At 32.6% G+C, this 24,881-nt stretch overlaps 2 protein-coding genes across 2 annotated transcripts; one reads left to right on the top strand and one right to left on the bottom strand.

Moving 5' to 3' along the window:
• The first annotated feature begins 11,985 nt into the window (after positions 1 to 11,985).
• LOC108204419 (glutamine synthetase cytosolic isozyme) lies at positions 11,986 to 15,647 on the top strand. The gene is made up of 12 exons (XM_017373837.2): positions 11,986 to 12,263; positions 12,906 to 12,942; positions 13,035 to 13,138; positions 13,241 to 13,289; positions 13,443 to 13,549; positions 13,656 to 13,743; positions 13,907 to 14,035; positions 14,225 to 14,299; positions 14,402 to 14,455; positions 14,636 to 14,673; positions 14,784 to 14,943; positions 15,205 to 15,647. Exons 1-12 carry the CDS (start codon positions 12,190 to 12,192, stop codon positions 15,346 to 15,348), a joined length of 1,059 nt encoding a protein of 352 aa, XP_017229326.1. The 5' UTR covers positions 11,986 to 12,189; the 3' UTR covers positions 15,349 to 15,647.
• A 6,572-nt stretch (positions 15,648 to 22,219) lies between these two features.
• On the bottom strand, positions 22,220 to 24,207 carry LOC108204409 (aspartic proteinase PCS1). The gene has a single exon (XM_017373825.2). It carries the CDS (start codon positions 23,858 to 23,860, stop codon positions 22,511 to 22,513), a length of 1,350 nt encoding a protein of 449 aa, XP_017229314.1. The 5' UTR covers positions 23,861 to 24,207; the 3' UTR covers positions 22,220 to 22,510.
• Positions 24,208 to 24,881: the final 674 nt, after the last annotated feature.

The raw sequence follows: 24,881 nt of genomic DNA, 5'->3' as shown, positions 1-24,881 counted from the left end.
TCAAAATATTAGATTATTCGATATTAATAAATGAAATTTAGATATTTTTTATAATTATAATGTTTTAGATATTATATGATTTTTTTTAAATATATGTGATGTTCTCTTCTAAATTTGGAGTTCGTGAAACATAATAACTTAACTAATAAAGTACAATACTCGTGAACAATGTGGGTAAATTTAAATACATTTCAAATACGGACACACTAATCAATAGCACTATATCATCTTCTGGCAAATGTTCAAGCAAAAAATATAAACTTCTAATTCGTTTTTTCTGAATGGCAAGTCACCGGTTCAGCATGGCACGGCAAAAGGAATAAGTGGAATAATGCATGACCAAGACTTTGTTTGGCCCTCATCTTTGATCTTTATAATTATCAAGCTAGTAGAAAAAAAAAATTATCACAGATATTAGATACTTATTTGATAATATTTTGAATATAAATATATTGATATTTTTAGTGAGTTTTTGGAAAGACTTATTTTTCTTTTTCTAAATCAATCTTACTAATTTTTGAGCAAAAAGTTTATCCGCCTAATAATACCAAACGCGGTCTAATGAATGATCCATTCTCATTTCTAAGCATTAGCAAAATCAAAGGTGAGCGAGGAAAAAAGAAAAAGTAAAAGGTAGGTGATAAAAAGCACACTACAACAAACTTATTGTCATAGATGATATCATCTATGACTTGGTACAAGAAAAAATTTATGAAGTGGCATGACGTGTTACCTTTATATCTCCGCTTTATTTGCATTTTTGTGCAAACTAAATCACAATAATCTAGTGAGAAATGAGTCAGGGGGCATGCTTTGGAAACTTCCTTGATCACATAAATTTTCTAGATAACAAGGAACATTATGTGTACCACTAGTAGAATAAGTTCCTCCAATGAAATGTTCTCTCGTTACTATCATCATCCACCAATGTAAATCAGTTGACAAAGCCTGCAGCCAGTTTGGCATTAGATGCTTATTCTGTCATAGGCTACGCTTTCGGGCAATTTAAACTTACGTGATAAATGTATAATTTGGGTTATCCGAAACTGACGCGAAATTACCCAAAAATGAATATATAATACAGATATTATATTTATTTATATAATTTTTGTAATATTTGTTAGTTAAATTTAATAAAAAATATTTAATTTAATAAAATATATTTATTTAAATTAAAATAACATTTATTTATTATTTAAAAAATATTTATTAATAATTATTATCGTCTGGGTCGGGTCTGAGTTACACACGGGTAGTGCGTGTTGGTTATTCTGACCCATCAAAATTTCAAGTCGAGTTAGGGTTAAATTTTCGACCCATGATTGTCAACCCGACCCGAACGCGACCGGATACCCGATATTGACCGGCATTACAATAATCTTAATGCTCATCAAAGTTGAAAATATTAAGAATTAATTGATAATTATGTTTAACAACATTTATAATTGATAAATTATATATAAATTTGATTAATTAAAAATATTATTATGATTTATTTTTATATTTTTTTTTGAAAGAAAAAATATTATTATGATTAAACTATGACTCATACTTCAATACTCCATATTTTGCGAAATTCATGGAACTTCAACGGTGAATATAGGTGAACATATGCTTTAGCATTGATGTGGTTTATGTAAACTTATTACCTTTTTACGGGTAGGTTTTTCACGTCAACATCAACAAGGTCGTTATCTTAATTTCTCACAAAATAATAATATATTTGAATCTTAAAAATTAAAAATAATGAGGATAAAAAATATAAAATAATGGAGAATATGAGGATAAAAGGAGAAAAATGAAATTTTTATTTTCAAAATTGAAATAACGGATGACTAATGATTAACTAAAAATAAAGATTGACTAGTGATTTGAAAAGGTTCTAATAATATAGCTAGAATGCTTGGACCATTTTATTTTACTTTTCGTATGTATTAGAGTTTAGGAGCTCATTTAAATAACTTCCGAACTTTCTCTATATATTAGTACTCCCTCTGTCCCTCTCAATTCTTAACATTAGGGGACGGGGGCGTGGCACGGACTTTAATGCTCTTATAAAGTATAGTTCTATTACTTTTTTTAAAATTTTTATTTTTCCGAATAAAAGTTTGATGTTTAAATTTTTATTCAGAAAAAAAAAATTAAAAAAAGGTTATAGAACTATGTCTTATAGACGCATTGAAATGCGTGTCGAGTAGTGAAAAAGAAATGTTAAGAAATGAAAGGGACAGAGCGAGTATATTTTTGGCATATAAATTATGTATAAAATAACTTAAATGAATAACTAGAATGATGTAAGAGCATTTTATGTCATTTTACTGTATTTGAGTTTAGAAGCTCAGCTATTTTTGGATTTTCTCTTACAAACTAATATAATTTTCGATATATAAATTACATATAAAAATAACTTGAAGGGACGAGATATCTTGTACGATTATATGTTTGTATATGCAACAGCAAACGCCCTTCACAATAAGGGTGCCCGTGAGTCGATTTGGGCGGGTTACTAGCAAATTAGTAACTCAACCCAATTAGATCGGTTTTATAAAATTTGAACCCATCGTAAACCTTATCAAAGTTGGGTTGGGTTGGTTCGGTTTGTTTGGGTTCGTCGGGTTGATCGGGTTAATTATAAATAAATTTTAGTGTAATATAAATTTGTATTTGTTGGTTAGTGATAAAATAATTTAGAAATCTAAAAATTAAAATCACGTGCTAACTTAATCTAGTATGCAATTAGACAATTGATCACCACATATACACATCATAATACACTACAATCTAAAAAACTAAATTACATTACATATAAATTGAACATCATTATATTAAATATAATTCATAATTTGAGTATGTAACATATTAATATCAAAAATCTTAACTTCTAAGTTGATTAGTAAACTAGTAGTATGGCTCGTTAGTACATATTACATAATATATGTCGGATTGGAACGGGTTAAAAATTATCAAAATCCTAACACAACCTATTTAATTCGGGTTTTTAAATATTTAACCCATTCAAAGTTCGGTTTAAAATTATCAGGTTAGGTCGGCTAAAAGTAGCAGCGGATTAGATCGGTTTGATCGGTTTTGTCAAATTATGGGCACCCCTACTTCACAATATGAACAAAACTCCCGACATAAGTGCTTTAAGTAGAAACATTCACCAAAGAAAATCATGCATGCACTAGAGCCTTCAAAACAAATTTATCCAAATTTGGTAGGGGAATATATCCCTGTACCTACGGAACTTGGTACGCATTAGATGTGATTCTAATTTCGAGTGGGCAATATTACTCTTTTTATGCTTCTACATGTTTTTTTTCCTTTATCCTTTTACGTGATGATACGCATTTGCTGTGATTCTATTTTTTTTATGTATTTCTTTATGACAAATAATTAATTTAGAACAAGCATTATATTGTACTTGAGCTTTTTGTTCATGGGTGGGCGAATTGGTTGGAAAATCATCGAGGAGATCGTAAAAGACAAAATTAGTGTGGATCAGATTTGGTTCTAGTCCACAAGAACCTGATTAGGGAATCTAATTTTATTGCTTGTGTTTGTTTATACTTCCATGTTGCCATTGTCTCGTCTGTTATATATGGATCTCGATACAAATTAACAAACAATAAAACGATTACTCTCAACCACAAAATTTAAAGATCAAACGCAGGAACAACAAAAGTGAAAAGGAAGAACAAGAAACATTAAATTGAAAAATTGTATAGATATATTGACATGTGTAATTATAAGGGCAATAACCTTACAAAATTAACTTAAATAATGAAGTTACGATGAACAGAAGTTTCTATAAGATCACATGGTGTTAAAGCAACCATAGTGACCTCGTAATCATGACACGGGTGTATTTTGTGCGCTGTACTCCATCTATTTTTCACATTTTTACTTTTGGATCTCCTTACTAATTTTCTATACTTAGATATCTTTTAGAAAAATATGTTTCAAACTTTTATAAAAACAAAATATCTTTTTTCTTTTACGATTTATCAATTACATAATGATGATCCATTCACTTAGCCCATTATTTTTCCTTTTACATATTATTTTATACATTAACCAAATATAAAGAGTAAGAATGAGATGAGAGAATAGAATTTTATACTTTTCTAGAAAATTTCATCTTTAACAAATAAATTAAATATTAAAATATTATAAATTAATCTGCTGATTATAAATTAGTAGCATATTAAGTTTCTTGTCTAATCGAGTTGGATCCAATTCCGAGTTTCAAATCGAATTTTGAACTCATACACATAAAATCAAACTTCAAAAAATTTCAGATACGAAAATCAAATTCATATTTATGTCCAAATTTGAAAATCCGAATTCTGTAAATCCAAAATTCTCTATTTTTAATTGGGGGTCTCCGATCAAATTAACTTATTATTTCTGCGTGAACATCGAAATGGATTCAGGTGGCTCCTGATCTTGGTAAGACTCGGATGGGGCTAAATGGAGGCTTTTGGGTATGTAGAGAGGATACACGGTATAACTGTGCGGTTATATGAGTTCTTCATGAATTGAGTGGCCAATCAAGGGTAGGGGTGTAATTCGAGTCGAGGGAGCCGAGTTTCGAGTCGGGCGTAATTCGAACCGAAGTTAATCGAGCCGAGCCGAGCCGGCTCGTTTAACTAATCGAGCCTAAATCCCTACCCGAACTCGACTCGTTTAATTTCACGAGTCGAGTCGAGCCGGCTCGTTTAGCTAAACGAGACGGTTTTAGCGAGTCGAGCGAGCAACTCGTTTAATTTTACACTTAATCGAGACTAAATCTCTACCCGAATTCGGCTTATTTAATTTCACGAGTCGAGTCGAGCCGGCTCGTTTAATTGCCCGAGCTCGGCTCGTTTAACTAAACGAGCCGAGTCGAGCCCAGTTAAACGAGTTCGAGCCGGGCGAGCTCGCGAGCCGCCCAACTCGAATTACAACTCTAATCAAGTGTATGCTCATATACATGATATATGATACATATATAAAGATGATAATCGGAAGGTCGAAACGGGTTTAGTAAAATCCAAATCGAATCTAAATATTGTTGCTAAATCCGAATCTGAAAAAAGCTGAATCACTAAACTCAAACCCGAATTTATCGAGTCTTGTTCAAGTTCGGATTGGTGGATCTTTAGCAAATTGCAGCCTGATTTTCATAAATTCTAACAAGCAAATATTAGCATCTGATTCGAGTCAAAATGCTGTTGGCTTTGACGATATTGAAATTATTGGGATTGAAATAAAGATCAGAGAAGGCAGTGGATCAACCTTCTAAGCATGAAATTGTTGATGAAGTATGGTCACTGAAAAAACACTAGCTCAAAACATTAGAAGGAGGGAATTTAATGATAAAAACTACTGGAGAGTTAAACAAGAAGTTGTAGTATCAGAATGAAATGACTAGTCATCTTTAATAATTTGAACTCACGTATATCCATGTTACTAATCTTATTCAAAATCTTGGCCTATAATATACTTATTCTGAACACTATTGCTGAATATATGTTTAATGATAGTAGTTCAGTATTGTTAAACTTTAATGCAAAAATTTGTATAAATTACCGTCCCTTTTAAAACTACTATTAGTATATGGTATATTATATGTTATATCAATACTACTTTAAATTACGTTTTAAATTACGGGACATTACATATACATATATGTGTATATATATATATATATATATATATATATATATATATATATATATAAATATATTTTAAAACGGGTTTTGGGTCGAGGTTCGGGTTCGAGTCGGAGTATAATGAGTTTTGGGTTTTTGAGTCGGGTTCGAAACGGTATTGTTATAAACTCGAACCCGAACAGAAAATAGTTCAGGTTTAAAAATCAAATCCGAACCCAAATCCGAAATATTCGGGTTTGGTAAAACCCGATCCGGTCGATACGGATCGGATATTTATTAATTCAGTACAAATTGTCATCGTTGGATATACATACGCCAACATATATGAGTTCTTAATTTCTATTTAATTAATCTTTTTGTGTATATATATGGAGAGAAAATAGAAATCATGTTTTGATATTTTCTTTTTAAATTTGTCTTTTTGAAAGTAAATGATTTGCAAAGAAGATAATGTCCACAAAAGTATGAATTCCATTGGGCTACCAAATTATAAAAAACAATATATTTTCCTCGGACAAAAATGTGACGGTATTTATCAAAATAAACATTTTTTTTCTCAAAAAATTCAAATACCGGACAATAAGAAAAAATATAAACAAAGCCATAAACAAAGCCTATTAAATATTTTCACCGATGAAAAGTTCCGAATCAGTTTATTTCTCTTGATTTGTTCTCGTTTTCTTTTCAGTCATTAAAGTTTTATTGGCTAAATTTCTGGAGTCATTTCTGCATGACCTTTGGTTAGTCGGTAGACTTTTTTGAATAAAAGTTTTCCTTTCTTCTTAGTTGCGCGGATTTTGGTTTTCTTTCGAGTGTTTTTTTCAGACATTAAAATTTTCACCTAATTTTGTGGGGCTTTTCGACATAGCCTTTGGTTAGATGAAAGTTTTTCATGTATGAAAAAGCTCTCCGATTCCTTCGGTATTATATTTCGATACAATTCAATGACGTGAAAGTGTTATGACAAAAATAAATATATTTAAATATTGCAAAGTAAGGGTTTCGTTGATAATTTTTATAAATTACAACCACAGCTTATACGTTTAGGCTAATCAGTACCGGTACATACAAAATTCTTTATTTTTTTTTAGAGGAATTTAAAGTATTGTTGTGACAACCTGACACAGAAAAAATAGCTTCGCTGTAGCAACGAATTTAAAAAAAGTCTTCCGATGACTTTCTCAAGAATGACTAAATATCTTGCATTTATTTTTCTAATATAGTATTGAACAAAACAAAATACTGAAAAGAAATGTTGATCTATAACAGCCTTACGAGTGCAATGAAGATAATCAAATCAAACTCAAAGATCCCACTTGTTTATAAATAATGCAGTGCGTGGTCTACTGAAATCGACCGGTGAACAATTATACATTTACATGATTAATTCACACAATATCGCCGATTAGAAATAGCACTGTTATATCGCAATTTTACTGATCTAATTATCTGAGATCATTAATAATTTTTCTTAAAGTTTCTTTAAAATTTTCTTAAGAGAAGAGAGATTTTGATCTAGTGTTACGAACTTTGTTAATTGAATGATTTTAAAACTTATTTTAAAACAACTAACTCCTTTAAGTATTACAAAACAGAACCCTTTCTAATAATATATTATAAAGATGTACCTTGTATTTGTTTGAAAATGAAGAATTTACATGTGTCTATATCATCTTCAATAAATCACGTAATTTTTTCGTCAAGAATAATGAATTAATTAGTTATTGTTTATGTATTTTGTTTGTCCAGTATGACTGTTTATGAAGATGTCGTAGGGCTTTTTATTATCGAACCAACTCATTTATAAAAAATAATAATTTAAACTGCCGTTATAATAAAAGTTAAAAATGTGAATATACCATTGGAAAAAGTCATTTTCACGATTGCACCACATAGAAATATAAAAATATCATTCGGAAAATGTTTCAATATATATAAGAATCTAATCAAATAAATTATACTGAATTTAAATGTATTTATTATCAAAGAGGACCTGACTCTACTTAGACCCCAATACAAAATCAATTTTTTATGATCGGAATACTTCCATCATCAACAAACAACTCAAAGAAATGGAATGAAAATATGATTAAATATACCATTTTCTGATAAATTTGTAAACACTGAAGGAAATTTACATGAAAGTTGCAATGAATATGGATAAATTTTTATAACAAAATGTGATGAAGTGACTGCGACATGGGTGCATGATGGATATAGATCGTTAACATATAGTGAAGTCAGGACCACAAATCGCAAATCCCCCTCTATTACGTTTTAAATAATTAAATGTCGATGTATTTATCATTTTATGTACCAGTAGCCAGATACTGATTGATACATTGATGTTGCATTGCATATACAAGAATCTTTCTTGTAACTTTCTGAAAGCATGTTATTATGAATTAATTATTAATTATTGCGTATTTCTGAATTAAAAACGAGAGTTATCGTAATTCGTAAGTAGCAAAAAAAGATATTTGGGCATATATATGAGTCTTCTCTTCCTTTTTTTTTGAGAAAAAATATATACAAGTCTTCTAAAAAAAGATTTTGCGTGTATGAATATTTTAGAGCGGAAAAATGTGTGCATAAGAATATTTACAATGGTGACAGGGATCTTATATTCTAATACATAAAACAATTCAAGTCAACGAAAAACAACAAATGAAATGGAAAAACAGAGTTTGAAGAGTTCAAAGAAGACTACAAGTTTTTCTTCGAAGAAAAACAAGAAGGCAATATGCGTAGTATTTCTCATAATTTTCAATAATAAACAACTACGAAGATATTTTATTTCAAAAAAAAAAAAAACTACGAAGATATTTTATTTCATACGAGCCTCCCGAAAAATCGTTTAAGATAATCCGATCATAACCCACATATTCAAGCGAAGCAAATTGCCTACTTAAGCTTAATTTGCCAATTAATCCTAGGCGTTTGCCTACTTTGTTCATCTATGTCATCGTTATTGGTCCGTCGACAATTACTATCACTCTTAACTTTTTTTAAGTTAACAATTAATCTAAGCCGCGATGAGAAACCGCAACAGCCCCTTTATATAATAATTTGATATTGTGATAAACTATAATTGATCTCTCTGATGGAGCTTACAAAATCATCCGTAACCATAACCTTTCGTGGTGGACTCCGGGCCACAGTTTTTTCGATTAATTTTCTGACAACTCTAATGAACTGACAAATTAATTTACGATATTAAAACTTCGATAAAAACATGTTTTTACCCATTATATTTTATTTTTTTCTTGAATAAAATATTGATGTTGATTTTTATTCTGAACAAGAAAATTCAAGATATAATATATAAAATTATATTTGTTTTACATCTCAAATTACGAATACCCGCTGCAAGTCTGCCAAGGTTGAAAAAAAAAAACTTAGCAGATGAATAAGTTGCTTGGACAAGGAGTAGACAGTCTGTTTTCACTTCCAGTATTCTAAATTTATCCCTTGTTCTTAACAAAAACCATAGGGATTATTAGTTCTTTGTGATAGTCATTGTGAAATCGACAATGCCGATACCTCATATACTGTAATCCTAATTAAGTAATTATATAATGTGATGGCAAGATCAGAAATCGCAAATTGTCTGTTAATAAATAATTAAAATAGATCCAATTAATAGCGATTGCTTGGTAAGCTGACATTGTGATCAGTTACGAAGAATCTTTTCATATAAATATAAGTTGCCCATTGTTTGAAACCTTAACCTTTGGTGGTAGCCTTGGTGCATCGGCCTTTCTGGCTGTGAACAATTCTTAACGCCTAAACAAGATGTTGAGTGAAAAATAAAAAAATGGCTTCCGTACACATTGTCAAACTGACATGGTCATCGCTGGGTTCATCTTAATTGGGGTTCATCTTAATTTAGGGACTGTTCGATCAATATTATTGTGAGTTTGAAGTTTTATGTTTTGACCGCTAAATCAGTCACATTATTATGAATTTGTAATTTTATGTTGGGTATGATAGTTCTAAAAAGGTTAAATATCATGCATGTCATCAACAATTGCAGATTCAACTGAGTTATCAATTACAAATTTGATTCAAATTGATTATTATGTTAAAGTCAAAAATTAAAATTATTCAAAATCGAAAATTGAAAATCTGTAACATAGAAGAATATAACTCATTTTAAAGTAAGTTTGACCCACGAAATTATAATAAAATTAGCTTTCACTCTATGTATTTTCGAATTCTCGAAAAATGAAAGTCATGAAAGTCTAAAATGAATATAGGGTTTATCTATTGTGTGCAATGAGCACACGCTAAATATCAAATCTCATATATCTGTCAGTTAAAGTCAAAAATTGAAATTATTCAAAATTGTAAAATTATAACTTAGAAGAATAGAACTCATTTTAAAGAAAATATGTCTGACCCACGAAATCATGATAAAGTTAACTTTGATTTTATGTATTTTCGAGTTCTCGTAAAATGGAAGTCTAAAATGAATATCTAATTTTTTATATTGAACAAAAAGCTCTTTTAAAAAAGTTGTGGACATGTATTCAATATGTACCTTAAAATACGTGATAAACAGTTCGAAAAAAAATTATAAGTAAATGTGGGGGACAGAAGAGTAATCGATTAAATTAGTTATTTTTGATTAATATTTTAAATTAATTATTTTGATTTGGATTTTGATAAATAAGTGTTTATATTTTAACACACTAATAAGATTATCTAATCAAATGTATTCATCCTTTTTTTTTTCAAACTAAGAAAATCATTATTTCTGTTTGCCGACTATCAAATATTAATATCTCAAAAATGGAAGTTGACTTGTCTATTTTTTTTTTCTGAAACTACTTGTCTGTTTTTTCTCTAAAAAAAAATATTATGAAGAAAGCTGTAAACCGTTCTCACCTTTCGCATAAAAAAAAAAATGAGATTCCAACATGAAAAGTATTAAATAATATTCAAATATACAACACCTAAAATACAGAAGAATAAGATGCTGCTTCTGATATTTTATTAATAAGATAATTCACAAGTGTTATTTCTTACGAGTAAAGACTTCTGAGTCCGTAGCTAAAATAAATATTCAGTTATTTATTTAATCTAAAAATATACTGTGTGTAATATTATACTCGGTTCTTCCATTTCAATGAACTAAACGGGTCAGGTCCTTCCCAAGGACAGAACAGACGAGAAATGGGACACAGTGCCAGCAATAATAGAGCTCAATCATTTTTCTATTCATTAAAAAAAAGATACAATATCGTCAATTTAAAAAAACTAAAAAGATATTGATGCGGTTGGTGGCATCAAGCCGTCTCTTCCTACTCCGTTCCTACGTTAACGGGATTCCTAAGCTTTACTGTGTTTTTCTCTCTCCAAAATTTAGTAAATAATTCACAAAATATATCATCTGCTACATGCAAAAATATCATACTTCAAACCTTATCAACAAAATCTATAATCTTTCTGTTATATCAATATTAACTTGATATGCCATATTTTATTTGTCATGGAAAAACATTTTTTAATCATGTAGTATTTCATAGATAGGGGAATATCAATTTGATGGCCAGTGTGAGTGAGATAATATATATATTTATACGATACGTAAAATTTTGAGTCAACTATGATAATATTTTACTGAAATATTAATATTTAGTAAGAAGAGATTTATAATACTTCGAGATATTTCACTGTCCGACAAATATCAGGATGATATGCTACACTCAATTGAATATCAAATGATACTCCATCTATAAAATATATATCAATGTGATATTTTATAATGCGCCTTTTTGTCAGAAATATGCATTTCAAAAGTAAAGTCAGATAATTAGTCACGATACATGAGTATGTTTGAAATGGGATTATAGTTATTTACTAAAATAGTTCTGGGACAACGACCAAAACAAGATTATTAGGATGTTATGAATTATTCAATTTAAAGTTATAAGATTATATGTTTGAAATTATCAAATTAGACATAATAATAAATTTATATAATTTATATTGTCGAACAATGATAATGACTCATGCGTATGAAAAAATGTTCATGCCCAGACTACAAAATGAGTTGATTCAATAATAAAAAATCACACGGCATCTACAGAAACAGTTGCGTCGAACAAATAGAATACATAAATAATTACTGATTAATACATTCTTTTTGGAAATAAAATCATGATATTAGTTATAGTAAAGTTAAGCAAAATATTAGAAACTCGCTTACCTTTTGTCAACGATAAAGGAATCGAATATTCAAGTACGAGCACATTTGGTAACAGATAAAAATAATATCTACAAAATAAGAAATTAAAAAGAAAAAATCTCGAAAATGAAAAAGAAGATAGAAAAAGGTTTGAAAAATTGTAACAGATGCAGAGGAGAGCGGTAGTTGTGGAATAGTTTTATGATTCCAATAGTAGACTCGCACTATAAAAGCTACTCATTGCCTTCTCTCTTCACGTCTCTGCATTCCACACCATCTATCATCAAACATCACTCCATATAATCTTCTTCACTACCCTTCTCTGTTTCACCAATAACCATGGCTTCACTTACAGATCTCATCAATCTTGACCTTTCTGACACCACTGACAAGTTCATTGCTGAGTACATCTGGTAACTTATCAACACTCCTTCATTTCATTTTTTCATGTACCATGTTTTAGTGTGATGATATCTAGGTGTTTGATACTATGGTTGTTTTTTGTTTGATGGGGTTTTTGGTTTCTTGGTTATTTCTGTTGATCTAGTGTTTTGGTGAGATGGGCTTGTTTTATTTGTTGTTAGATCTTCAAGAATTGCTTAAAGTTTGGAACTTTTAATCAGTAGAGACTAAAAGAGTAGAATCTTGAACCAGGTTATCAAGAAAGTAGAATCTTTTGAGCCTTTTTTAGAGGAAGAGAGTGATATTTGCTAGGGTAAAGACAAAATGATTAGATCTTCTATATCTGAGTTGTGTAACTTGTTGTGTTGTTTTGGTTACTTTTGTTACTTTAGCTTTGGGTGTGTTTGGATTGTGTGCTATCTAATGGTGAAGTGAAGATTGAGAAATTTTTTTTGGTTGACTTGGTGGTTGAAGAGATCTGATTTCATTTTGTTGAAATTTTGAATTAGAAAAAACATGCTAGAGCTTTGACCTATAACATATATGTTCTCGATCAAGGAATATGTACTTCACAGCTTGTTATATTGTTTCTTGCTAAATCTACTCTAACTATCTATAACATGCTATAAATTGAATATGGTCCTTCTTAACAGGATTGATGCTGTTGGTGGCCTCAGGAGCAAAGCTAGAGTAATTCTCTGAATTTCTTAAAGTAGTTTTGGATTAATCACTATTGGTTAACTGCCATCGCTCATGTAACTTGTGTATTTGATTGTGTTCAGACCCTTTCTGGTCCGGTTGATGATCCCACCAAGCTCCCAAAATGGAATTTTGATGGATCAAGTACTGGTCAAGCACCAGGGGATGATAGTGAAGTGATCATATAGTAAGTTTTTGTCACTTACTGTGCTCTTGTGTTTGTTTCAAGTTGGATTTATTTTTTAAAATTGGGTAGGTAATTTCCTTTTTGTTTGTGTTAATTTATCAGTCCCCAAGCAATATTTAAGGATCCATTCAGAAGGGGTAACCACATATTGGTAGGTCATGTTCAGTTTCTTTTGTCTAAACCATTTTAATGTTAATTTGCCAACAAAAAATTATAATGAAAAAGAAACAACCTGGTTTGAAGTTGTAATGTACAAGATGAACTGGGGAAGCCAATAATTATCGGTCTGTTTCCTATGATACAGGTCATGTGTGATACCTACACACCAGCTGGTGAGCCAATTCCTACAAACAAGAGATGTAATGCGGCTAAGATTTTCAGCCACCCTGATGTTGCAGCTGAAGTTCCTTGGTATGCTTTTAAATTCTCAGTCTTCCATATTTATCTTTAACAGTCAAACTGAAATTCTTTTTTTCCAGGACTTGTATTTGTTCTAAAAATGTTATTTTTGTAATAGGTTCGGTATTGAGCAAGAATACACCCTATTGAAGAAAGAGGTCAACTGGCCTATTGGGTGGCCCACTGGAGGATATCCAGGACCACAGGTTAGCTTATATCTATCTTTAGGTGCAAATGTGCAATATCTTCTATGCTTCTATCAATAAATTGTCACGGTCCTTGTATGCTGCACTTAAATTGAACTGATGAAAAATTGCTATCTTTAAGTAGATTTTACTAATTCTTAGTTTGATTATGTCATCACATCAGGGGCCTTACTACTGTGGTATTGGTGCTGATAAAGCCTTTGGACGGGACATTGTTGATGCTCATTACAAAGCATGTCTGTATGCTGGTATTAACATAAGTGGCATAAATGGGGAGGTTATGCCTGGACAAGTAAGTTTAACTTCTTGCAACCTTGTTGCTCCTTATCTACTTTCTGATTTACATTTTTTTGCCAAATAATTTTGATATTGATTATCGACTTGATGTACATAAAGTATACGAGTAATAAATTAAAACAGGATTATGTTGATGTCCTGCAATAGCCATTAAACTCACTTTTGCTTTATTTGGGTTTTGTAGTGGGAATTCCAAGTGGGACCAGCTGTTGGTATCTCAGCAGGTGATGAACTGTGGGTGGCCCGTTACATTCTTGAGGTATATTTTCGTTCGCATTTACTACAAACTATCGATGAAAACTGTAGAACACTTTTTGCGTTTGTTTTGGGCGACTTTTTAACAAATTTTCTTGGTTTGCAGAGGATAACTGAAATTGCTGGGGTGGTTGTTTCATTGGATCCTAAGCCTATCCCTGTAAGTTTCAGTTTGAACAATTTAAGGTTTTGTTGCTAAGAACTAAGAAGGATGATGTTATAAACTTGGCTCATCATCTTGTTCTTCCCTCGTTTTGATCAACACCTTGCTCGTCCACTCAATATCACAAAATGAAATTGTTACATCAGCTAAAATTTGAACATTGTAATCTTTCAACAGGGTGATTGGAATGGTGCAGGTGCCCACACGAATTACAGGTACAGTATCGTGATTATTTATTATTATTATTATTACTACTATTATTATTATTTATATGCCACCTCACTTCTTCAACTACCTCTGTATGACATAATAAATGTTATTTCAGCACCAAGTCCATGAGAAATGAGGGAGGATTTGAGATCATCAAGAAGGCTATTGCCAAACTTGAGACTAAGCATGCACAACACATTGCTGCATATGGTGAAGGCAACGAACGTCGTCTCACTGGAAAGCACGAGACTGCCAGTATTCACAAGTTCTCATGGGTAAATTGCTTCCCTATTAGATACTTCTGTTTTATATTCTCATGTACTAATGTGGACCTTGCTACTAAAACAGACTTGAATCCAATGCTGTTGAATAAAAAAAAAATTGCTTCACATAGGCATCTGAAACCTATATTATTTGGACAAGCAGATTATTCTGTTTATGAAGCAATAATTTCGATAATATATCCTGGTGTTTTTGTGTTTTCCACAACACAGCTTATATCCCACCACTGACCTTTATTATTGTATTTCGCTCAGGGTGTTGCAAACCGTGGAGCATCAGTCCGGGTGGGTAGAGACACTGAAAAAGAAGGCAAGGGTTACTTTGAGGACCGTAGGCCTGCTTCCAACATGGATCCATATGTCGTCACTTCCATGATCGCAGAAACAACAATTCTGTGAAGCCTTGAGGGAGAATTTGCTGCAGATACTTTGCGGTGAAAGAGTACCATGATTGTGTTCCATACCAACCCTTCTAGATTTCTATTAGAATTAGCTCGTCTGGTCATCATTTGTTGTTACTGGATTTGCCTTTATATTCCTGGTATTTACGGCATGAGCAATGCTCAGTTACTTTATTTTCAAAAACTAGTTGCAATATGAAAGGGTTTGGTATCTATTAATCATTTCTCATGTAGTCATTTTCTTGTTTGATGGATTGTACAACAGTCTAATGTTGAATAAAACCGGGATTTATTGCATCTTTGGGGGCTTGGTTAATATTTTAGAGATTTCGTAAATAATTTCAAATAATGGCTCTTCTTGCAATCTTCTCCCCATCTCATCTCCCTCTGAAGAAGTCGCTCCTGATGCATATTTCCACCCTTTCATAGGTCTTCACTCTTATCCCTCGAATCCTCCTTCGGTGCTTCCCTGTTTTTGCTGTGCTTGCATTCTTCCTCAGTGTTGTCAACATTCAGAATACTCTTGCATGAAGGTACCAAATTAGCAGTTGGTGAGGCAGCAGCAGCACTTACAGAGCTAGCTATCGAAGGTAATGCCTCCAGGTCCTGCTGATTTTTCTCCACTGTCAACATGATTTTATTCTGAACGTTTGATCTTCGCTTGCAAATGGAAGCCTACTTCCTCTTTTGAGCGTCAAAAAAAGCTCTTGAAATCTTTGCATAAGTCTCGGCAAAAAAAAAAAGGAGATCCAGCTCAGGGCCTCGTTCATATCTTACCCTACTCTCCTCGTTAGAATTAGGTTGTGGGGATAGCCAGTGATCATCATCCAATTCGATTGAAGAGGGAGGTGGCGAATGCATAGGGGACGAAGGGGGCGTCGGATTATGGTCCTCGAGAAACCACTGGCGTTTTAACGGAGCTAGTTTATGAGCTTCCATGCTTTGCGACTGCCTTCAAATTCTAGACAATAGTCAAAAAGTGGCATTAATCAAAAAAGCAATGCAAAAACAGGAAAATTAGGTATGCAAATTTAACATCAGCGCAACAAGTTGAACAGCTGAAAGGATATAAATCACGATATCACGAACATAGTAACGATCAGTACATTTCTAAATCCCTAACCGATACAGATTATATATACAATAAAGCTATTCATCCACATATACATCATCAATTCATCACACGTTAACTAAAAATTGCAAAAAGCACCACCATAAATCCCTAAAACCCTTAAATTTGCGAAAACTCACAACATTATACGAATTTCAGGCTTTGATATAGCTAATTTCCAAACACTTACATAATCTTAAGGTGTTCCCCCCACTCGAAATCTCATTATTTGAGTTGAAGAGTGGTATAAATTGCCTTCATGTCCATTTTAAATTGTGAGAATATTGGGGGGTGGCAGGGGTTCGAACCCGAGACCTCCCGCAAACCAGAGCTGTGATACCATGTAGAGAACCATTCCCAAGGTGTTAGAGGAGGCCCTTTATGGATCTTATACTTATATTTCAACATATCCACTCAAGTATAGTGCACGGCTAATCACTGGCGCTGGGATGATAACTACCATTTTTCTCCGAGAGGCAGAATTTGGTCAGGCTGGAATCCCAACATCTGGATTTGCAGGCACTTCATGTCTTTGGTAACTATGAAAATAACATTCTCAAAAGTAATTACTTCCTTTCGAATGCGACCCCTTGCCTTAAAACGTGGATTGAACATGAGTATGGTATCAGGAATGGGATTCTGCCTGCAATTTTTTTAGGAGTTCCCCTCATTGCCAAGGGCTTCATGCCTATCACTGTCAGACTCTTATTACTAAAATCACCTCTCGTATTGACTCTTGGGTGGCAAAATGCTTGTCCTTTGCTGGAAGACTACAACTCATATCTTCGGTTTTATTTGTTGTTCAAGCATACTGGAGTTCTCATTTCATCCTTCCTATTACCATCTTGAAAACTATCAAAAGAAACTTGCTCATTTCCTTTGGAATGGTCATACCAGAACCGAACTAAAGCTAAAGTCTCCTGGAAAATTGTCACTCTTCCTAAGCACGAGGGAGGCCTTGGTATAAAAGATTTGCGCCATTGGTCCTAGAGAGTTACCTCACTTTAGGCTGATTGGCTGAGGAAAAAAGTCACAAAACACTCCTTCTGGACAATGAATTGTCCTTACAATGCTTCTTGGATTCTCAAGAATGTTTCTCCTTACGATCAATTGCTTTGCAGCATGTTTTGTATAAAATTAGTACTGGCAGCAACATATAACTCTGGTTTGATCCTTGGTTTAATAAAGACCTGTATGCACTTATCCTTTTCACCAACTCATCAGCCGATCCGGGTTGAGTAATGATGCTACTGTGGCACATATTTTAACCCTACTGGATGGTCCCTCCCTGCCTCGAATCACCATGACTTAAAAGCAAAATTTCTCCTATGACTTAAACATAAGGGATGACCAATATTCTCTGGTAAGTTAAGGTAACAAATTTCTGGAACTCCATTAGACACTCCAGTCCCCCTGTTTCCTGGGTTAATGCGTTTGGCATAAATTGAGTGTTCCTGGATACTCCTCTTTGCATTGGCTGATCATGCATGATAGAGTAAATAATGCAGATAATCTTGTTGATTATGGAGTAACCACTGTGGACTCCTGCTATTTCTGCATCAATAGAAAAGAAACAAATGCACACATGTTTCCTGAATGCTCATACAATCAGAGGATTCTACACCGCTCGAAGAACTATACCACTGCCGTCTTCTTGGAACGTACGACTATGTAAAAATATTCATCATATGGACTCAATTTTTCTCAGATTCCGGTGTGCTACCCCCTTTGAGGCTTTGAGAAAATTGAGTTCCCATCATATGGGGCCCATATTAACCCCGATTCGGCTCTCCTCGATGCATAATATTAACATTTCAAACAAATCGATCACAAAATTATGCCATCTTTTCTATTATCTTTCGAGTGATATCACTTACTTTATCATTTAAATAATCAATACATCACCCGTACAGAAATTGATAAATATCGGTCTTATAATTTGATGCTAAAATGATAAAAAAAATTATATACTCAAGTCCGATGATTTTAAATAGTGTTCGGGGCAATTCAGTCTACACAATTAGGTGTGAGTAAACAACGTGTTAGATTAGAAACATTTAGAATCTACACATCTTTTTTTGCATCCGATAATCTAAGAACATCGTGCATTAATGATCTGAGTTCAAAATTTTTATATTTGGTTTTATTAAATATTATGTTTGGTTGTTATATGTGTGAATTATGATTGGTGGAGTTATAATATGCGTGATGGATTTTTATGTGTTACTTGTGTCTTATGTTATCTGTATGTGTTACTTGTGTCTTATGTTATCTGCAATATTTGTCCTTGGTTATTATTTCTATCTTTTGTAGTTCGATCATCTTTTTGATTTTGTTTGTAGCTATTGTTACTGATTCAGCCGGATAAATTATATAATTTTTTTATATATATCAACTGTTTAAATTTCGCCTTTAAAGAGAGTGTCATATTTGATGGTTTTTGACTGTATATTACGATTTTATCTTATCATTTATTAATGATTTGTGTCTTTTTAGATGACCTTGTTTCGGTATCTAGAATTTTTGTGTTCGGTTTCTTCTTTCCCTCTTCTTTTTTCACTCCTTCTGTCTCTTTCTATCCTTCAGCGGATCTTATGTCTTTTAGTTAGATTTTTTTCCAATTAATAATGTTTTATTGACTAAATTCCAAGGCCTTCTCTGCAGACCTTATACCTTCAATCTCTTTCTTTCATTTCGCGGATCTTGTGCATTTTAGCTGGGTTTTCTTTTTAATAAATAAAATTTTGTTGACTAGATTTTCAAACCATACTTCCAAGACCTTATAACTATTTCTTTCCTTTCCTGGATCTTGTGTCTTTTAGTTGAATTTTTATTTCAATCATTACAATTTTAATGACTAAATTTTCGAGAATATCTCTACAAGACTTTCGGTTAGAAGGTAAACCTTTTTAAATAAAAATTTTATTTTTCTTTCTTTAGTCCGTGAATTTACTTTTTTTTTTCTTTTTTCTTTAGATATTAGGGCCCGTGAAACATCTCTATATACCACGGTATATACAACTTCTTTTTATTGATACAGTATTTCGATATAATTCATGACTTAAAAGTTTCACAAAAAAGTTATTTCAGTAGATTTCAAAAGGGTTAATTATCAAGTTGGTTACTGAAGTGGGCTTAATGTATCAAGTTGGTCACTGAACTCAAAACGGTATCAAGATAGTCACTAAAATCACCATAAATATCAAACAAGTACCTTGAAATATAAGTTCAAGCAGTAAAAATATTATCTATAAAGTTTTACACATTATTTTTATATGTTATCACAACCAACTAAAAGATTATGACTTCTAGCTAGTATTTAAAATAATATATTTATATCTTATCAAGTTTATTTATTATTTATATTTCATTATATAGTTATTTCTTTGTTTTAATTAAAAAATAAATTATAAATAAACTTGATAAAATCTAAATATATTATCATAAATATTAGAGATAACCTTTTACTTGGTTTTGTTAACATTCAAAAATAATGTATAAAACTTTATAAATAATATTTTTATTGCTTGAACTCATATTTCAAGGTACTTGTTTGATATTTACGGCCACTTTAGTGATCATCTTGATACCGCTTTGAGTTCAGTGACCAACTTGATACATTAAGTGGGTGTTTGGCAACCCTTTTTAAGCCGGACTTCTCGGCTTATAAGTTAGAAACACTTATTCGTACCGTTTGTGTAAAAGATCAAGAAGCACTTATAAAAAGTTAGGAATGCTAGCTTTTGTTTCAGGACTTCTACTTATTTCCCAAACACTTTAATCACTTATAAGTCTTATCTTGGTTCTAACTTCTACTCCACTTATTTATTTTAAGCAATAAACACTTATTTTAAGCTCAGCCAAACAACCCCTAAGCCCACTTCAGTGACCAACTAGAAAATTAACCCGATTTAAAAATAAATATACTTATAGCAGTGTGCCACGTTTTCAAGGTCAAAAAAGATAAGATCAGATAGATTGATATCAGTCGGTTTCAGAAAGTTTCTACTTATGCCGGTGTGCCACGTTTTTCAGGTCACAGGAAGGTCGTTCAAATGTTCAATCTATGTTACTCTATTGTTTTACCCGTACTTAAGATTTTACTGTATATTGAAGTGATTGTCGGGAATATATAGTGCTGACACATTTCTGGGTCGGCAGTATTGTCCAAACAAACTGACTTCAAGGTGTCATGCACGAGTAAGAGCAAGTCCAATGCTAGATGCTATATATCTATTGCTATTGCTATAATATAGCACCAAAAAGTGTTTTTTGGTGCTAAAATAAAACTTGCACTCCAATGCTAAGTTCTATAACTAGTTTCATATTTAACCAACTCATTAACTTTTACCTAACTTGTATATAGAACAAATTTATTAACTTTTACCTAACTCATTAACTCATTAACTAGTTTCCAATTTCTAGCTCTTGATGATGTGGCAACATGGATGGATCCATCCTTGGTTTCAAATATAGAACCAAGGATGCATCTATGCATGGATGCATCCAAATATAGCACCCCTTTGGAGTTGAGTTTTTTTACTTTTGATGCTATAATATAGCAATGGAACCAAGTATAGCATTGCATTGGAGTTGCTCTAAATCAGCACCCCACCACCAGTCGTCTGGTCCAAGCATTTTTATAGTAAAAAAAAAAAAGAGAGAGTAGAATTTCAATGCAATTATGCGATGAAGTACTAGTAATTTAATTTTCCCCATTTCAACGTAATAAACGATGTCATTCTTGTCAGATTTGAGCTTCTGCATATTTGTTTAAATAATAAATTATAATTTCTTAGAAATATTAAACACTAACCAGAAAAGTATATATATGGATCTTTCAGCTAAATTTAGATAAGTTATCTCTTAATTAAAATAAATAAATGAATTATAAATAATAAATATACTAAGAGATTTATAAACTATTAAAATGTTTGAATATCGTGATTTACCAGCTAGCCTTTTAACTTGCTTTCTTGCATGTAGTTTCTTAAACTTAAAAATGCTTATTCACTTAAACAATTTAAGAAATAGAGAACATTTACTGGCCGAAGTAAAATGAATCATAACAATAGAAACTACTGCCTGCCATTTGATTTAAAAGTTTTGCTATAACATTACTCCTAAGATTACAACCCAACAACCTTCTCCAGTTAAGAACTTCGAGATGCTTGTGTATTGACCTACCATAGATAAAAGAAGATTAAGACAACCTTGTTCATCATTTACTTTCGGCAATCATAATCTTATCACCCTTCTTCTCAACTTGAAAGTCCCAATCAAATACAGAACCACTTTCAAACTGGACCACATATCTATATCCAAATATTACTCACCACATTTAATCTCTACGCATAATTTAATGATCGAAATTCAAGTAAATAAAACATAATCCAGTTAGAATTCAGCATAAATTACCCTGTAAAATATATCATATCATCGAAAAATTACCATACTAATTAATTAATTAATTAATTAATTATTCAGTTGCTATATAATACTCCAATCCTCTTATTTCTATACGATTTTTTTTCACCGCTTAGCAGATTAAAACTCTAATAAAAAATAACTTTTAGATTATCTTTTCATAAAAAATTAAAAATTATATTTCTATTTAGAAAATATCTAAAATAATTTTCATTTTTTAATAAATATATATACAACTTGAAATCTTAAAATATATGCCTGATCTTATACCATTCATTAAAAAAGGGGTTAGAGTAATATAAACCTAAATACAATTATTGGAGCAACTCAATTACAAGCGATGACAAGATTGTATTATAGACCAACAAGTGTACACATCTCACTCTTATCTCGAGACCCACTCACACACTTTCATTTTCATCCTAACACGTATAAACTCTCCTCTACATTTTATACCCCCACTCTCGTCCCTCTCCATCCTCTGCATATACCCGTGAAACAAGACTAAAATCTATATTTTCTTTTTCTTCACTTTACATGACAAGTATATACTCTATTATAGACATGCACACATGCATGCATACACCTAAGCCACTACTATTTCACTTTTTTTACTATATACTCATGATCTGCTACAATCAGCCCTACCGAATCCAACTCTTCTGTTGCTCACATCAAACTCCACCCATAGATTTTGTTGATGGAAATTCCCTATTATATTACTTGGGATGCCAAGCGTTTCTGACCGTCCGATCCCTAGACAGTGGACCCCGCTTCCCACGTCGTCTAAAATTCTACTCTTCTCGATCAGAACCTCTGCGCCTTTCTCGAATTCGAATACCATGTCGCCTAGTAGCCGTCCGATCATGATCGAATCTCCGCCGTTGAAACACATTTCGAGTGTGTTTTCGTAGACGTAATTTTTACGCATTTTGGGGCCCACTAGTCTTAAGACCTCTTCTCTTATTTTTGTGTATGCTTCGTCGACTAGGTAGGTGTACTCCGTGCCGGAGTCGATCATCGTCTGGCCGGAGCCACCGAGGTTTGGCCGGAAAACGGCCGCTGATATGTTGAGTTTTCTCCCGCCCATTCGTATTCCGACCATGGGGAGCGTGTAGGCTGACGGGTCGAGATTCGGCATGCGTTGACTTTTTGGGAAAGTCAAGATGTTGACGTAAGCGAATGTGTTTGAGTTCGGATTCTGGCCGAGGTAAAAAGAGCCTGTCGGCGAAGTTTTCGCGAGTCGCTGACGTGTGGGGACACAGTAAGAAAATTTATTTAATTTCGCTTGGGAAGGAAACGAGAATCTCCCGAGGTTCATTCCTAAAATGCCCTCGGCCTCGGCTGACTTGGCAGCGCAACCGAGGATCAGAGGAGGGGTACTTTGGGAAGGCGAAAATGTTAGTTTTTCCTTGACTAAATTGCCCTCGGCGTAGGTCCCATCAGCATAGAAGTATGAATAGTGGCAGTGTCTATTTTGGTCGCATGAGGTGGGAAGGGTATAATCGGGAATAGCGGGTTTACAAATAGGGTGATTGCAAGGGAGAATGGAGAAAGTTGATGAGAGCGCAGGATCAAACGACGTCGGATCAGGTTTTTTATTACACTGAATCCATGACAACTGACTTCCTGTGTCAAGAACCATGTTTTGAGTTTGTGGTGGGGTCCCTATTGGAAGAGAAACAATCAGAGCCATTGAATACTTGAAAGACGATCTGACATCATAGTTTAGGTATGAGTTTGGAGAGATTTGTGTTTTGGGTCTTTGTGAGGAAGATGATTTGATGAGTGAAGCTCTGAGAGTAGAGTGAGGAGAGAGAGGGAGAGATGATAGAGAGAAGGAGAGAGATAGAGATTTGTTATGTAAGGAAGATGGGTTGTGAGTGTTTGGATTATAGTTTGATTTAGCTGAGGAGAAGCATATGGAGATGAGAAAAATAAGTGCTTTCAGAAGGGCTTTGGACTGAGCCATGGAGGTAATTGATATTTGAGAGGGCGGGGGAGCAGAGGCTTATGTATGGGGGAGAGTTGGAGTTTGAATGTTTGATATAAAATTCTAGTGTGGTGTGAAGATGATGGATACTGTATTTGTAATTGTGTGTGCATGTTTATATATATACCATTAAGGTGGGAGGAGAGGCACAGGGAGTGTAAGGGTGAGCTGAGACCATTTCTTTTAACAGCGGTTTGGGCCAGATGTGTGTTTCATGGTTAATGACGTCTGTTTCATGATTAATGAATCGAATAATTAAGAATTGAAATCTCGAATTCATGAGTAGAAATTTGAATTATTCATTTTGTGATATGAAATGAGGATTTCATTCCTATTTTACGAGTAAATCATGGCTTCTACACTTTTTAAAATATTCATTTTCCGGGTTCTCATTATTACTTGTCATCAAATGTCTTGTAAATATTTTTCAAATCTTTCAAAATCTTAAGATAAAAGAAAATCCTTTGTTATATAGATATTTAACTGATTTTTTGGGATAGCCCCCTATTTTGAAATACAAATTTATTTAATTCAATAATAAGATGTTAATTGTAAGTTTCTACTGATCTGTTAAAATATTGATAAAATAATTATAAACCGATATTTTTTAAAAATTCAGTAGGAAATTTGATACTGAGGGCTGTCAGAAAAGGAAAGAAGAAGACTAGGGGAAATGAAGAGGGGGAAACGCGTTTTGTCATAGTTGAGTTGGTGAGTGTGCATATGTGTCTGGATTAAATCATACAAGACATCTTTTATGTATATATGCTGTTGTTGTAGTAGTTATCATGTAAGAGTGTAATTTAGGTCACGCTAGCTCTTTACAGCCTTTTTTTTTTCTTTTCTGCTCTTCCTTTCATATCACGTACTCGACTATACTGAATACTCACATCAGTGTATACATATTTTTGCATTTACATATTCTAGTGACATGTCATATATATTGAACATAATTTTCAACATAAATATTGTGGATATATATATATATATCTATAGGTAA

This window comes from Daucus carota, chromosome 1 (assembly GCF_001625215.2).
Source record: "Daucus carota subsp. sativus chromosome 1, DH1 v3.0, whole genome shotgun sequence".
NCBI lineage: Eukaryota > Viridiplantae > Streptophyta > Magnoliopsida > Apiales > Apiaceae > Daucus > Daucus carota.
This window is presented reverse-complemented; position numbering and strand designations above follow the sequence as displayed.